Raw genomic sequence first — 15,000 nt, forward strand, 5'->3', positions numbered from 1 at the left:
AAAGTAGATTTCCTAAACTGCTTTTGCTTGACCACAGCTATAGAAAGTACCTAATTGTAGAGTCATTTGACAAAATGAGTGAAAATGTATTTCATAGGACAGTTAAATTATTTAACTGTCTGTTCTCATTAAGCAGAACCACCTAAACTGTTGGTACATTTAAATAAATAAGCTCTTTAAAGCTGCTTTGAAATAGTGTTTGTGAAAAGCATTATACAAATAAAACTGACTTGATCTAAGAAATATAATCAGTAGTGCTACTTAATACACTTTTGCAAAGATTTATGGAGCTTACTCTTTGCATTCTTGGTCTGTTTTTGTGTTTTTGGATTGGGTGTGGCCCTTTCTTCTGAGCTGCTGGAATCTGCAACAGCTACAGACAGTTAGTAAGCATTAATAACAGTTAGTCAGTGAATTATAACTGTGTATAAACATCCTAAACAGAATCTGTCAATTGTTCAAAAAATATTACAGCAAAGCAGTGGCAACAAGTGGGAACTGCAGACTTTAAACCTCTGGTCAGTAATCTGTTCTAGTAAAAGGCTCATAACTATGGAGAACATACACGAATAAGGCATAACAGTGAGAGGTGAAGTGAATAAGACTGAGTATCTCCTCATCATGGCACCTGTTAGTGGGTGGGATATATTAGGCAGCAAGTCAACATTTTGTCCTCAAAGTTGATGTTAGAAGCAGGAAAAATGGACAAGTGTAAGGATTTGAGCTTTGAGTTTGACGAAGGGCCAAATTGTGATGGCTAGACCACTGGATCAGAGCATCTCCAAAACTGCAGCTCTTGTGGGGTGTTCCCAGTCTGCAGTGGTCAGTATCTATCAAAAGTGGTCCAAGGAAGGAACAGTGGTGAACCGGCGACAGGGTCATGGACGGTCAAGGCTCATTGATACACGTGGGGAGTGAAGGCTGGCCCGTGTGATCCGATCCAACAGACGAGCTACTGTTGATCAAACTGCTGAAGAAGTTAATGCTGGTTCTGATAGAAAGGGGTTGCAAATGGCAGACCAGTCAGGGTGACCATGCTGACCCCTGTGCACCACGAAAAGCACCAACAATGGGCAGGTGAGCATCAGAACTGGACCATGGAGCAATGGAAGAAGGTGGCCTGGTCTGATGAATCACGTTTTCTTTTACATCACGTGGATGGCCGGGTGCGTGTGCGTCTCTTACCCGGGGAACACATGGCACCAGGATGCACTATGGGAAGAAGGCGAGCCAGCGGAGGCAGTGTCCTGCTCTGGTCAATGTTCTGCTGGGAAACCTTGGGTCCTGCATCCATGTGGATGTTCCTTTGACACGTACCACCTACGTAAGCATTGTTCCAGACCATCTACACCCTTTCATGGAAACGGTATTCCCTGATGGCTGTGGCCTCTTTCAGCAGGATAATGCTCCAGGACACAAAGCAGAAATGGTTCAGGAATGGTTTGATGACCACAACAACCAGTTTGGGTGTTGACTCCGCCTCCAAATTCCCCAGATCATAATCCAATCCAGCATCTGTGGGATGTTCTGGACAAACAAGCCCGATCCATGGGGACCTTCACCTCACAACTTACAGGACTTAAAGGATCTGCTGCTAACATCTTGGTGCCAGATACCACAGCACACCTTCAGGGATCTAGTGGAGTCCATGCCTCGCTGGGTCAGGGCAAAAGGTGGACCAACACAATACTAGCCAGGTGGTCATAATGCCTGATCGGTGTTGTTACCATCTGATTTAAAATTTTTGATTTTAGAATGAAAAAATCTGATTTTTTCCACTTCGCAACAACAGACTAAACAATCACAAAGATGTGAATACTAAACATCTTTTGATGGACTATTGGACTGACTTGTCAAATTATATTCATAATTTACTGGGAAGTACAGTTCATGAACATATCACCTTATGGGCAAACTCATGTACACAGTCAGTTTTATCTGTGTTTCTATAGACAAATTTATCAGTTAAAATTTAAAACTTACCCTTTACCAGCTTTCTTCGTCGTTTCTTTTGTCTCTCCTGGACACTGATAGAAGTTGTTGTGGAAATTTCATCTATAAAAGATAACAACAATCAAATATTAGTAGGCAAAATTGTTGTATGTACAGTTGATGTCTTAAAACAGTTCATGAAGGTAACAACACACTGTATTAAGAATCGAGAATATGTAAACTTTTAAACTGGTTCATTTGTGTAAATTTAGTTATTAGTTTGTCTTGTGGACTATAGTTAAACATCTTTCATGTGAAATAGCTAATTCAGGGCAGAACTAAATAAAAAACTGCTATTTATAAGAACTCATTTCTTTTAAATGATTAAGATTTTGAAGATTCAGCAACTGCAGGCTACTTTAAATTAAAACAGTGAGTAATAACTCCGATCTACTGTTGTCGGTTGTTACCTTTACATTAATAAAAACAGACCTGTTTCACTTCTCACATGTTAAACAACAGACTAAACAACCACAATAATGTGAACACTAAACATCTACAGATGGACTGTTGGATTGACTTGTCAAATGTGTTTACAAATTATTTTCATAATTTACTGCCATTTCATGCACACAGCCTCATGGGCAAACTGCTTTTCTCAATCCAACAATGTCTATATCTGTATGGTGTGTGTGTACCCATCTCAAATCTACACAAATCTACTAATAAGAAGAAAAGGTGCTAAGAACTGCAAAACACAAGGTATACTTGGGAGTGAAGAAAGACTCTGCCTTTTAACTATTGGGATCTGTGTAAAACAATCTGTAGGGTGCCCTTTAATTTCATGATAAAAACTGTTTAACTCACCATTTAAATCTAAGGTTCTATCCTCACTGTGTTGTTTTTTTGGGGGGCTGAAGTGGTCAGAACATCCATCTGAAAAACAGGTGTTCACCTAATTCAGTTTGTTTTAGTTGTGAGGCCATGGTGGTGGTTCTGTATTAGACTGAGAGGTACTTGTAATAGCAGGACAAGCTAGACAAGTGTAAAATACAAACTGTAAAACTTACCCTCATCTAACTCTCTTCCTTGTTTCTTCTGTTTCTCTCTGACACTCACAGAGTTCGATGTGGAACTTTCACCTATAAATGAAACCAAGAATCAAATATTAGTGCTCAACTTTCCAAAAATAAGTAAATAGATTGGGTTTTTAATTAAAATAGTTTCAGAAGTAAAATCGTATATATAGAGTAAATAATACATTTGGTCTATTATTCTCAGTTGTTACCTTTACACCATTTTCACTACCATAAACCAGTAGTCATAATGAACCACCAGTTTCACTACCATTACCAGAATCACATTTTTAAACATACCCTACTGCAGTTTGCATTATGGGTAGGGTATTATGGGTAGGGTATTACAGTAGGGTATGTTTAAAAATGTGATTCTGGTAATGGTAGTGAAACTGGTGGTTCATTATGACTACTGGTTTATGGTAGTGAAAATGGTGTAAAGGTAACAACTGAGAATAATAGACCAAATGTATTATTTACTCTATATATACGATTTTACTTCTGAAACTATTTTACTCAAGAAAGTGTTCTTTCTTTTTCACATGAATGTATATAAACACCACCACTGGAAACTGTTGTGAAACTACTCACTACATGAGCAAAGGGAATATAGCAGCTTGTAAAGTGTATTGTGTGTGTCTATGGTTTGCCTGGAAATGTGTTTGTATTAAGTGATGTTAAATGAGTGTTATTGTCCAGCTGAAGAAGACTGTACTGCCAAAAAGGTCACTGGTGTTCTCTTAAAAATGACACCTGTGGCTAAGCCACTAACAGCTTCAAACTATACAGTACAACTGAATTGGTGATAAAACAGGGTGCAGTCCTACCACAGATAGAAGGATCAAGTGTGCTGAGGTTCTTCCCCCTTAAGGTATCAGTGCCTTGCTCCATTGCAAACAGAAGCTTACTTATCTTGGCAATTTGAAATGTTTTGTCAGTCTGTCTGTAAAAGTCACAGTGAACTCTAATGTCATGGCCCATGAACCTTGCAACTTGCTCTAGTTCTTGTTCACTGAGGTCCAATAGCTGGCAGAGTGTGGCTACCTGTTTTCTTAATTTAGTTGACCTTAGGAGTTCAGGATTTTCTACTTTACTTTCTACTGCATATTTTCGCAGACAGTCACATCCACGTATGTTCGTCATTACACCAGGTCTTGCAAAGAGATAGGGATTTTCAGCAGGTACACCAGCTTCTTCTCTCCATTTAATCAACAAATCGATTGAGTCCTTCATTCTCTCTGTCAAGAAAACTGGAACCTTCTTGCCTCTTTTCCCCCTGATTTCTATGCGGGTTAATAGCTTGCTTAGCTCCTTTTCTAACGGTGACAAGGTCTCATAAATGTCCTCATTTATGACACCTGTGCTTGCTTTCTTGTAGGTCTCAAGAGTTAAGCGTGACGCTTCCCCTTCACGCCGCTTGTTGAAAATAATGACCTGTGCCAGAACAGTCTTGTTCAATGTCTTGTATGCTCCTAAATTCATCTGCTGGGTCAGTTCCTGTCTTGCTTCATCTTCTACCATCCTGAGATGGTTTCTCAGAGCAATCACATTTTTGGTGAGCGGGATGTCATCTTGTTTATTCCACCTGTTTTCTTGTATGGTTTGATGAGCAGTGACAGAAACACTGTTACTCCAGTTTTTCTCCAAAAGTTCAAAGAACTTTTTTGCTTTCTTCTCTGCCAGATCATCATCATTCATAAGAGTTTGTCCAATCAGGACCTCCACAGCCCCTTTTAGACAGAATCCAATTTTTACTGCTGTTGAAGGTTTTCCATATTCATTTTTGCCTGGACTAAACTGTGTAAGACGCTTGGCAACGTTGACAACAAATGGAAATTTGGATGGCACACACATATCTTCAAGAACCTTGACACTCTTGTCCATATCTTTAGCAACCAACATGAATCGGCCAAGCTCCCTCATTCTTTGTGCAATATACTGGTGTCTAGACTTCATACGACCATGTTTTGCATACAGTGATTCACCATACTTGCAAATCAAAGAATCTGTTCTGATGTGAAAGGACACCTCATCTTGTCGCATGTTGTTGATGATCCTCTGACATCCATCTGAGGAAGATGCTATTGGAAGCAGGGATGCAGCACGACTTTGTACTCTCCCCCGTCCATTTTTTATGTCATCTTTCACACATGATTTTTTAGTTTTGCACGAGGACTGATGTCTCCAAAGGTCATTTTTCCTGAACATTCCAAAACAAAATGAACAAGGCAAATAATCTTTAACTGAAGCTTTATCAGTAGGCTGCTTCCATGTCACCACTTGTCCTCTGCCACTTTCCAGAACTTTGGTATTGTGTTTAAAATCTCCTTTATTGCGCAGCTGTTCCAAAAGAAGCTTTCTTTCTTTTGATCCTAATGGAAAGCTAAAAGCATATGCCACATCTTTGACATCTATATGCTTTCTCTCCAAATGCCTTGATATTTTTGATTGTGATTTGCCACAGTAGAGGCAATAATGTCTTTTGTCCCATGCCCGTTTACTGTCTTCCCTTTTTGTACAAGTTTTGATAGTCACAGTTGATTTTCCTTTATTTGTCTTGTTTATCTTGTTTTGTTTATTGTGTCTTTTCACATAAGTTTTGGGGTTCTTTTGTTTTTTGATTGTGCACTTGCCTCTTTGCTGATCATCTTCTTCACTCAAATTTGTGTCTGGACTTTCAACATCTTCTGCAATGTACAGTTTATCACATGATGAACCTGTGTCTGGGCTCCAAATTTCCACTTCACTGGACGATGTTCCACTTGGATCTGGATTGTAATCTAGGTCTATGTCTGTGCCTCTGGATGATTCAAATTCTGAGGAGTCACTCTCTGACTCTTCATGAATTTCATCCAACTGCAAGTTAAAAAAAAAATCATCATGAGATTCTGTCTAACTTTAAAGAAACATCATTCACAAACATCAGATCATTATTTTAAAGATGGACTATCTGACTTGTAAAGTCTGTAAAATAACTATACTACACTTCTAATATAGTTACCTACAATTATGAGAAATGCATGTTTTGTTCTTCAGGCTCTGATTTCAGTTACAAGAACAAAATAATGGGTGAAATGGAACTTTAAATCTTCTATTTCACAATATAGCTTATTTCTCTGTTTGTAGTTACTACTATTAATTAATTAATTTTATTTTTAGTTAATTAATATATTCCTTATCCACTTCATTTTTGTTCACTAAAATGTTTTATTACCTTTTAAAATATGAATGAAATATATTCATATTTTTATATAATGATATATTAAAATATTACAACTAAACGTTTTCTAGAGCAGGAGCAACAATATCTACAACAGCAGAGTAACTATATAAACTCATTAACTCTCAGGAAACAAATGTAAAATGTCAATAAAATAAATACACTACTAAAAGCTAAACACACATGAGGAATGCATACAAGCTTAAAAAAAAAACACTTTTCCTTAATTCTAGACAGTTTTTATCTTAATCTGAAACTCACTCCATGGACCACCATGTGAAGACTGGGTCTGGTGGCACCTTTCTAGAAAAAGACTATTTTCAATAAAATAAATACTTGACATGAAAACGCTTAACACTTTCTACCATCCTGAAAATCTGTAAACCATCCAGTTACAATATGTAATGGTAGTCTACATGACTGTAGCTGGCCTAGCAGACATGAGTAGTAATCTAGCAGCATTCATTCAGATGGAAATACTTTCTACAAAGAATCATATTTCTGGAGAAAATCATGTTAAATCTAATAATCAATTATCATTTTTTAACTTATAATGACTTCAAATCTGGAATTAATTTTATTCATTCGTTATTAATAATTATTAAGTTATCATTTTGCATAAAGCCCACCTTAGAATTTAATTACAATACTAACAAATGCTCAAATGGCACATACCTGTGTTGATGTTTCTTCCATGGCTTCCTGAACACCAAAGAAAAGAGTGAAAAATAAATAAATTTAAACAAAATAATTCTTTACATGCAACAAGTAGCAGTGAACAGTTTCAGTACCGTATTTATCGTTTTGCAGCACAATGAGGACCTTAAATATAATGATATACTAATTAAAAATTGCATCCATATATTGTGTATAAATGACAATATATTTCATCACTTTTTAATTTTTCAGAGAAGGTTATATAAAGATAGAAAAGCCCTAGTCTGACTTGTTCAGGTTTATTACTGCAGTTCAGCTTCACTCGTTAGTAATTCTTTATTTAATTAAGTTTTCTACTCGATTTTAATTCGTTATAAAAATGTACTATAGGCTATCGATAGCTGCTAGCCGCTAATTATGTACAACCACCGCGAGCTCTACAAACCCCCTCCCCCTCCCCCACCCCCTCCCACCCCATCAGGAAAGTTCCAGAAAAAAATAAAAATCTGTGTTTTAAAAATATATACATATTTATATCATATAAATACGTGAATATGTAATATAAATCATGCAATCTTACCTGCGTTGTAAAGGTTTGTGAAAATCGCTCCAGTCTTCTGCTGACCCTGGTCAGTGCGCGGGAACACTCATCCAGAGGTTTTTTTTTTTTGAAAAGGTCATACTCCGAGCACGAGCCGTGCAGGTGCAGGTGCAGGGGGGAGGGGAGGGGCGGGGCAATCAATTAAGGCTGCGGTAAAAATAGCTAAATGTGCCTCACAATATTCTCCACTTCTCAACTCTGACACAGGCTTAGAGTGTTGGAAATAAAGCAAGCCTGACATGTATTACTGCAGTTAACTGCACCATATAAATGAACATACTAAAATTATTAGTATGTTATTATTAAAAGTATATATTAAAAGTACAATTTCTTGCACCTAAATTTCAGTGTATGTATATCAGTAGTGAAAAAAGTAGTTAAATATTTGATATAGTCCTGCATTAAAAATACAAAGTACAAAGGTATAAGCAGCAAAATATACTCAGTACCAAAAGTTTGCATTATTCAGAATAATTAAATTATTGGATTATTATTATCCTTTTAAAATTGCAGATAGTAAAGATGGGGCTAATTTTACTGAAGCCTTGACCCTTTGAAAACACATCAGATCTCAATAGGGATATATCAATATCTCAATATATCATGTTGAATATCTATACTGGTATGGACTGGGTAATGTGTTAGGAATGAAAGGACGCCATATCGCTTGATGGAAATGAAAATGATGAACCTACAGTGGGCTGAATTCAAAAACACCCCAAAAGTCCATTTTGCTGCAATTTCATTGCAGCAGCTCAAAATGGTACTCCGTAGTTTGTATGGCCCCCACGTGCTTGTATGCATGTCTGACAACATCAGGTCATGCTCCTAATGAGGCAACGGATCACTGAGCTCCTGGACAGTTTAACATGCAACTTGGTGGTATTAGACGAACCGAAACATAATGTCCCAGAGGTTCTACTGGATTTAGGTCAGACGAGTTTGGGGGCTATTCAATGGTATCAGTTCCTTCATCCTCCAGGAACTGCCTGCATACTCTCACCACATAAGGCCGGGCATTGTCATGCACCAGGAGGAACCCAGGAACACTGCGCCAGTGTAGGGTCCGACAATGGGTCCGAGGATTTCATAATATACCTAATGGCAGTAAGGGTGCCATTGTCTACCCTGTAGAGGCCTGTGTGTCCCTCCATGGATATGCCTCCCCAGACCATCACTGACCCACCACCAAACTGGTCATGCTGAATGATGTTACAGGCAGCACAACATTCTACACGGCTTCTCCAGACCCTTTCACGTCTGTCACATGTGCTCAGGGTGAACCTGCTCTCATCTGTGAAAATGGACTGCCTGTGCAACCTCTGTAGGGTCCAGGTATTGCCTCATGCTACTAGTATTGAGAGTGACCCTAGCCAAATGCAAAACTAGTGAAAAACAAATTAGAAAAGATGAGTAGAGAAAAAAAGTGGCATCAGTGGTCTCCACCTGTAAAACCATTCCTGTTTTGGGGGTCGTCTCATTGTTGCCCATTTAGTGCACTTAATTTCATTAACACCAAAGCAGCTGAAACTGATTAACAACCCCCTCTGCTACTGAACTGACCATATCAATATGCCAGGAGTTTCATTGGCTTGATGATATATTCTAATTAAAAAGTGTTCCTTTAATTTTTTTGAGCAGTGTATATTGCTAGGTAGCTTGTGAAGTTCAAAAACATTTTGTCTTAATATAATATACAATAATACAATGTAATTAATGTTAATTATATTAATTTGTATAATATATTAAATCTATTATTTACTTAAATTAAAAAAAAACTTTTGGTGGAGTAAATAGTACAGTATTTGATTTTGAAATGTTTGAAATAGAAATGTTCTTTGTATAAAAGTACAAAGCTGCGAAGTGTGGAAAGACTCTAAAGTATTACCTCAATAGTATACGTAGAGTGCATGATCTATACAAATGCACATAGGTACATTGTCTCTAATGTATATATTATATATATATTACATATGAAAGGCCAAACATGGGCTCACTGAGTTACTAGTTTGTAGGCTTATATAAAGCTGACAGAATTCAAGAGCACTCCTTCAATGTTGAAATAGACACTATGAGACTGTAGCAACATATGGACAGTTTATGTTCTCCTAGTGGCCCAGCAGCAGGCTCCCACACTCTCATTGATGTGGTCTGGGTTTGATTTCCAGGCAGGGCACTAACCCAGCCACTGAAGAGTTAACTCTCAGTGCCAGTCCCAAGTCCAGATAAAATGGGACAGTTGTGTCAGGAAGGGCATCCAGTGTAAAACTTGTGCCAAATCAAGTTTGTGAACCAGATGATCAGCTGTGGTGACCACAAACAGGGAGCAGCCAAAAAAACAAACAAACACATGGACAGTTTATGTACAGAACTTGTTTGTCACATGTACTTGAAATTTGGTATCCTAGTAGCCCAGTGGCCCTAAAATGTAGCCTCTTTTTACACCAAACACTAACCCTAATTTGATTTGGTTTATTCAAAAGTATCTGTGAAGCTGTGAGACACAGAGGCCCATGTGAGTGATTCCTGAAAAAGAATAAAATCTCTAAAAGTCTAAAAACAAACCTTTCCCTTAATTCTAGACACTTGTTACCTTAATATGATACTCATTGGACCGCAGGCAACCACCATGTGAAGATTTGATAGATTAGCCACATCACTGCCAAGGACTAAAGAAGCATTCTGGAGGACAGTGTGCACCCAGCATTGTACCCTGAATGTGGTGTCATATCAGGATGATAATGCACCAATAAACGCAGCAAGACTGGTGACAGAGTGATTTGATGAAGCTGAAAGTGAAGTTAAACATCTTCCATGGCCTGCAGAGTCACTAGATCTGAATATTATTGAGCCACTTTGGGGTGTTTTGGAGGAGTGAATCAGGAAATGTTTTTCTCTACCAGCATCAAATAGTAACCAGGCCACTACTCTGCATGAGGAATGGCTGTCACGTGATGAACAAATGACTCGAACCTGAAGACTCAGGAGATGAGCTAATCATTTTTGTTTCCGGCACAGACGGCATAGCTTAAGAACTCATCTCTTTTTCTGGTACAAACTGCATGGTTTCAACTTATGAGAATGTGACGTGACAAAAGAATGAAAGACTTGGGTGGAAGGTGAAATAAATGAACACACTGCATTGCTTAAAGGCCCTGCTCCTGCTAAGCCGTGAATGAATCATTTCTGTTTCCTAGTTTGTCATTGGATGATTTTTAGTTTTGTCTTTTTCTAAATGTAATCAATGTTTGTGTAAGTAGATTTGTCGAGGTAATTGACTATTAACACATAACACTGTAATTATATTCTGCTAAAATAAACTAAATGAATGAAAAACATCTGTTCATTTTACTGAACGAGATTCAAAGATCCGAGTCAGTAAAATGATCCGAACTTCCCATCACTAGTTTACGTACCTAACATGAGTAAAATTACCCAAAATATTCAACACGTTCTATTACGCATGCGCACTCGAGCACAATTCCCCTCCCCCATGCTTCTGAAGCAGGTGAACGGAAGATACGCAGCCGTTAAGTGTATTGAGATTTTCTTCGGTAAATTCAAGGTAATTACTTTTAATTTACACATCATTTACTGATTTTATTATTTTTTTTATTATTTTATTTTGCTAGTCTTGGTTATCGTTACATATTCCGCGTTTTGTCGGATGCATGATATTTTGTCGAACTTGTCTCGTTTGCTCATTAGTGCTGAACATATAGCAGAGCGCGTGCACGCGCATGCTCAGGCCACGTTTCCTTGTAAACGCGCGAGCCAGCGCACAGACTCTGACCACAGTCAGTGTAGAGAAAGCGCAGTCCAGATAAAGGAAACAGATCACTGCAGTATTTCACCGGACACACCGCAGTTGTGACTGGAGTAACAGTTCTGATTTTTAATGTGGATTATTTGAATGCCTAAGACTGATCAAAGACTGGATTTGACCCTCAGTATCACACTCTTATGAACTCCATATGAAAAGAGAGCGAGTGCTCTTATAATCTTAAGCATTGAGTAGGTTATAGAATATAAGAAGCATATTGTGAACAGGTTTTCTGAGTATATTCTAAAACTTTAATTCAATTTTATGATGTTGATCATTCAGAAGAATGCGAAAGTACAGTAAAGTAGTCCATGGAACTTGTGTGCAATTATTCCAAGTCTTCTGAAGGTGTGCAATAGTTTATGATGAGAAACAACACAGAATTTAAACTAATGGTTCACCAAAAAATGATAAATCCTGCTCATGCTGAGTGTTTTAATCCAAGTCTTCTGAAACAATATGATGGGTTTTATAACTAGTTCATTTTCATAACTAGATTTAAAGCAGTTACAACTCCTGGTGTAAGAGACTGAAGAGACTGGCACTTTTTATTTAGCTGAACACTTCCTGGTCACTGTGCAAAATAGAGTTTTATTTTTATTTTATTTATTTATTTTGTTAAGAACATTTCCAGTAGTGTTTCAGTAAAGTAGAAATTTACCCTTTTCTTTTTTCTTTTATCACTACCTAGGGTTCAGATGCAGCGTCCTCAGTTTTAATTGAAGTTATGCCTGCCAAAAATCCACATGCCCTCATTGGTGTCATCAAAAGCAGTGATTTTGGAGGGAACAGTTGTTGTGGATGATGTCCCAAATTTGCCACATGTTGTATGTCTTTTTTTGTCTTTGATTTATTCTTTAAATTGAGACTATCCAATGACAATGAGGAACACATTTCATTTTATTCAGAGGGTAGTTCTGGCTTTGTGAGGGAAAAACCTCAACCAAAACTCCAAACCCGTAAAAATGAGCTTTTATGCTAACCTTTTGTGTCCTTGATTTCTGTGCTGGAAGCCTGTGTTGACCTCATAAATGTGTTGAAGTTGTTGGCATATTTTGTTTTAATTGCACTAATTTCGAGTGAACAGTGTTTTAAATATCTAATAGTTACAAAGGGATAAGGGTTGTTTTTTTTTTTTTTTAAGTAGTGAAGAACCTTTCCAAAGCCACATGCAATAAAGGGTCTGTATTTCAGGAATATTTCATGAAAAAGGCCTATATTTTGAATTAATTATTGTTCCAAAAATGTACTACATTTACAGGTCCAGGTATTGATGATGTTAGGATTAGTTGACAGCAGAATGCTGTTTAGGTCTGTAAATGTATAGTCTTATTCTGTTAAAGAGCATGGACAGATGTTTTAGAAGTACAGATTTTATTATTTTGTTCTTTAAGACTCAAGCTGTTTATTAGAAAAAAAGAGAACTTTTTGACTGCCTTTTGTTCCAGTTCACTTTACTTGAAAAAAGGTGTACATAGTTTTTTCAAGTTTCATAATGAGAATAATTTAGGATGTATGCAGCACAAAATATAACACTATTATATTAAATTGAATTAATATAGTAATCTTATTATTAAGTCTTAAATAGCATTAGTAAACATTATAGAGTATATTAACTGAAACAGACACATTAAACTAACTTGATATTTTTTAAGTTTACTTTGCAAGACTGAGGCAGTCGGTGTCCAAACATTATTTTTTAAGTAAATGAACTTTTTAAGTAACTGTTGGAATTTACAGTATAGATGTTTGCTAAATCTGTTAGCCTCCACTGAATACACTGTTGAAACCAGGCCTGGCATTCTGTCAGATTATTCTGTGGTGGAGAATGAGATGTATGAAAAATACTTTTTTTCGTCCTAGGACTCTGTCCCCTCAGTACATGACACAACACCCTGTCAAATAGGTTGTTGTTGAAAGCCTAGTGGTGATGTATTCAGTGCCCCAGTATCTTTGCACCACATTTGTGTGTGCTTTGACTGATTAATGCAGGACAGTTCCATGTACAACTTATTTGACATGCTCTGGATAGCCATGTGCTAACATGCTAATTAGTTCTAAACACAAAGCTAGCATTGATGGGAATGTCACTAGTTTTGTATATAATTAGTCATAAAGGGCATTTAAAAATTAGCATGGTGGTGAAACAATGCTATGAATTCTGACTTTCTATATTGATGTGGTATTAAAAAATTGATTCTCATATAAAAATATGCATCCTAAATTTTTTTTAAACTAAAGATATTAATATTTAAACACCACATATGTGAATAGGTGAATAGCACCAAAACTATTTTTGTTCTGATCATACAGAAATGCTGAAATACACTAGCCTTTACAAAGTCTAACCTTTTAATTATTGTGCTTGTTTAGGGACCAGTTGTGACGTATTATAACAATTTTTTAATTATGTCAAGAGTACTTGTGTTTTTACTTGAGTACAGTTTTTGGTTACTCTACCCATGTTCTGAGAAAAGTCAGATAATCTCAAAAGTAATCAGGGTTTATCTCGAGGTCTTTGCTTTAGAGCTTCAGCTACCTCTAATTTACCAGATAGAGACTTTGCAGATTTAAAATGTACTCTATAACCACCCAGATGTGTATGAGAAATGAAACAGCTGTTTACTAGTGGAGTGTAGACTATCTATAAATTCATTATTCATATGTCAGCACATAATTCTAACAACTGAAGTAGAAATATTCCTCTAGGGAAAGTGCTACGTGGGTATACCAGGATCTGTAACATCAAGCACTAAATAAACACATGTACATAGTGTACACTTCTGTTGTACCCTGACTGAATGCAGTGTGAAAACAAGGCCTAAAACCTCATTAATGTTCAGTCTGACTAACCATAACATCAACAAGTGCAGTTTACTTTTAAAGTAGATTTCAGATATGAGTACTTAAACCATCTTTATTGAGTATAAAATAAAAGTGCATTTAATTAACCTGTGTGAAGTGTGATATAATAATATTTCTAGTTTTTTATGCCTCTGCCAACCTCTTCCTGAGTTATGATTAAATAATGGCCTTAAATGGGTTTTGCAGATATTATGATGTCACAGTGAAGTTGACCTTTGGGGTATAAAGCATCAGCAGTTTATCATTTTATCCTATTAGACATCTGTTTTTATTTTCATAATTAGCAGATATATATTTATATATACATGTTTTAATACTTGTACAAAGCCTTTGGCTACAGCTTTGGCTAGCATGGGCTTCATAAATACCCCTTGACTGTCTTTAGCTATTGTTGGGTAGCTCGGGTGCAGTGACTGTGGAAAGATGATAGGGGGCGCTGGAGAGCGAAATGTGTGTGTATGCAGGGAACATACACACACCAATTTTTAAAATTTTTTCTCATTTTGCTATCTTTCTGAGGGCCTCTCTAAAACATTGAGAAAAGCCTATATATAGAACCCTAGAGGCCAATACAGTGAAAAAAAAGTGAGGACCGGCCTAAATGTCCTCACTTTGTAAAAAGGTCCTCACTCCAAAGGTTAAAAACTCACGCTGGTCCTCACAAAGATAGCCGAACAAACACACACACACACACACACACACACACACACACACCATCAAAACCAAACCAGCAGTGAGTCTCACACACACACACACTCACTCTCTCTCACACACACACCATCAAAACCAAACCAGCAGTGAGTCACACACACACACACATACACAA

The 15,000-nt window shown here is 37.1% G+C and overlaps 2 protein-coding genes across 7 annotated transcripts in view; one reads left to right on the top strand and one right to left on the bottom strand.

Annotated features, from left to right (window-relative positions):
• The window catches only part of LOC131342774 (uncharacterized), an 8,788-nt gene extending 1,012 nt beyond the window's left edge, over nucleotides 1-7,776 (bottom strand). The window contains exons 1-7 of one of the 6 annotated variants that reach the window (XM_058373986.1): nucleotides 7,466-7,772; nucleotides 6,904-6,930; nucleotides 5,642-5,864; nucleotides 3,003-3,074; nucleotides 2,800-2,868; nucleotides 1,984-2,055; nucleotides 296-364 (exon numbers count right to left, since the gene is read on the bottom strand). In XM_058373986.1, coding sequence (XP_058229969.1) covers nucleotides 296-364; nucleotides 1,984-2,055; nucleotides 2,800-2,868; nucleotides 3,003-3,074; nucleotides 5,642-5,864; nucleotides 6,904-6,924 — 526 coding nt within the window. In that variant the 5' untranslated portion in view covers nucleotides 6,925-6,930; nucleotides 7,466-7,772. Of the gene's footprint in view, nucleotides 1-295; nucleotides 374-1,983; nucleotides 2,056-2,799; nucleotides 2,869-3,002; nucleotides 3,075-5,641; nucleotides 5,865-6,489; nucleotides 7,003-7,465 lie in introns of those variants that run through there. The other 5 variants (XM_058373983.1, XM_058373985.1, XM_058373988.1 and 2 more) reach the window with 5 other exon arrangements.
• Nucleotides 1-15,000, top strand: part of celsr2 (cadherin, EGF LAG seven-pass G-type receptor 2) — a 94,297-nt gene that overhangs the window by 56,184 nt on the left and 23,113 nt on the right. The gene's annotated exons all lie outside the window — the stretch shown is intronic.

This window comes from Hemibagrus wyckioides, linkage group LG21 (assembly GCF_019097595.1).
Source record: "Hemibagrus wyckioides isolate EC202008001 linkage group LG21, SWU_Hwy_1.0, whole genome shotgun sequence".
NCBI classification, from domain to species: Eukaryota; Metazoa; Chordata; class Actinopteri; order Siluriformes; family Bagridae; genus Hemibagrus; species Hemibagrus wyckioides.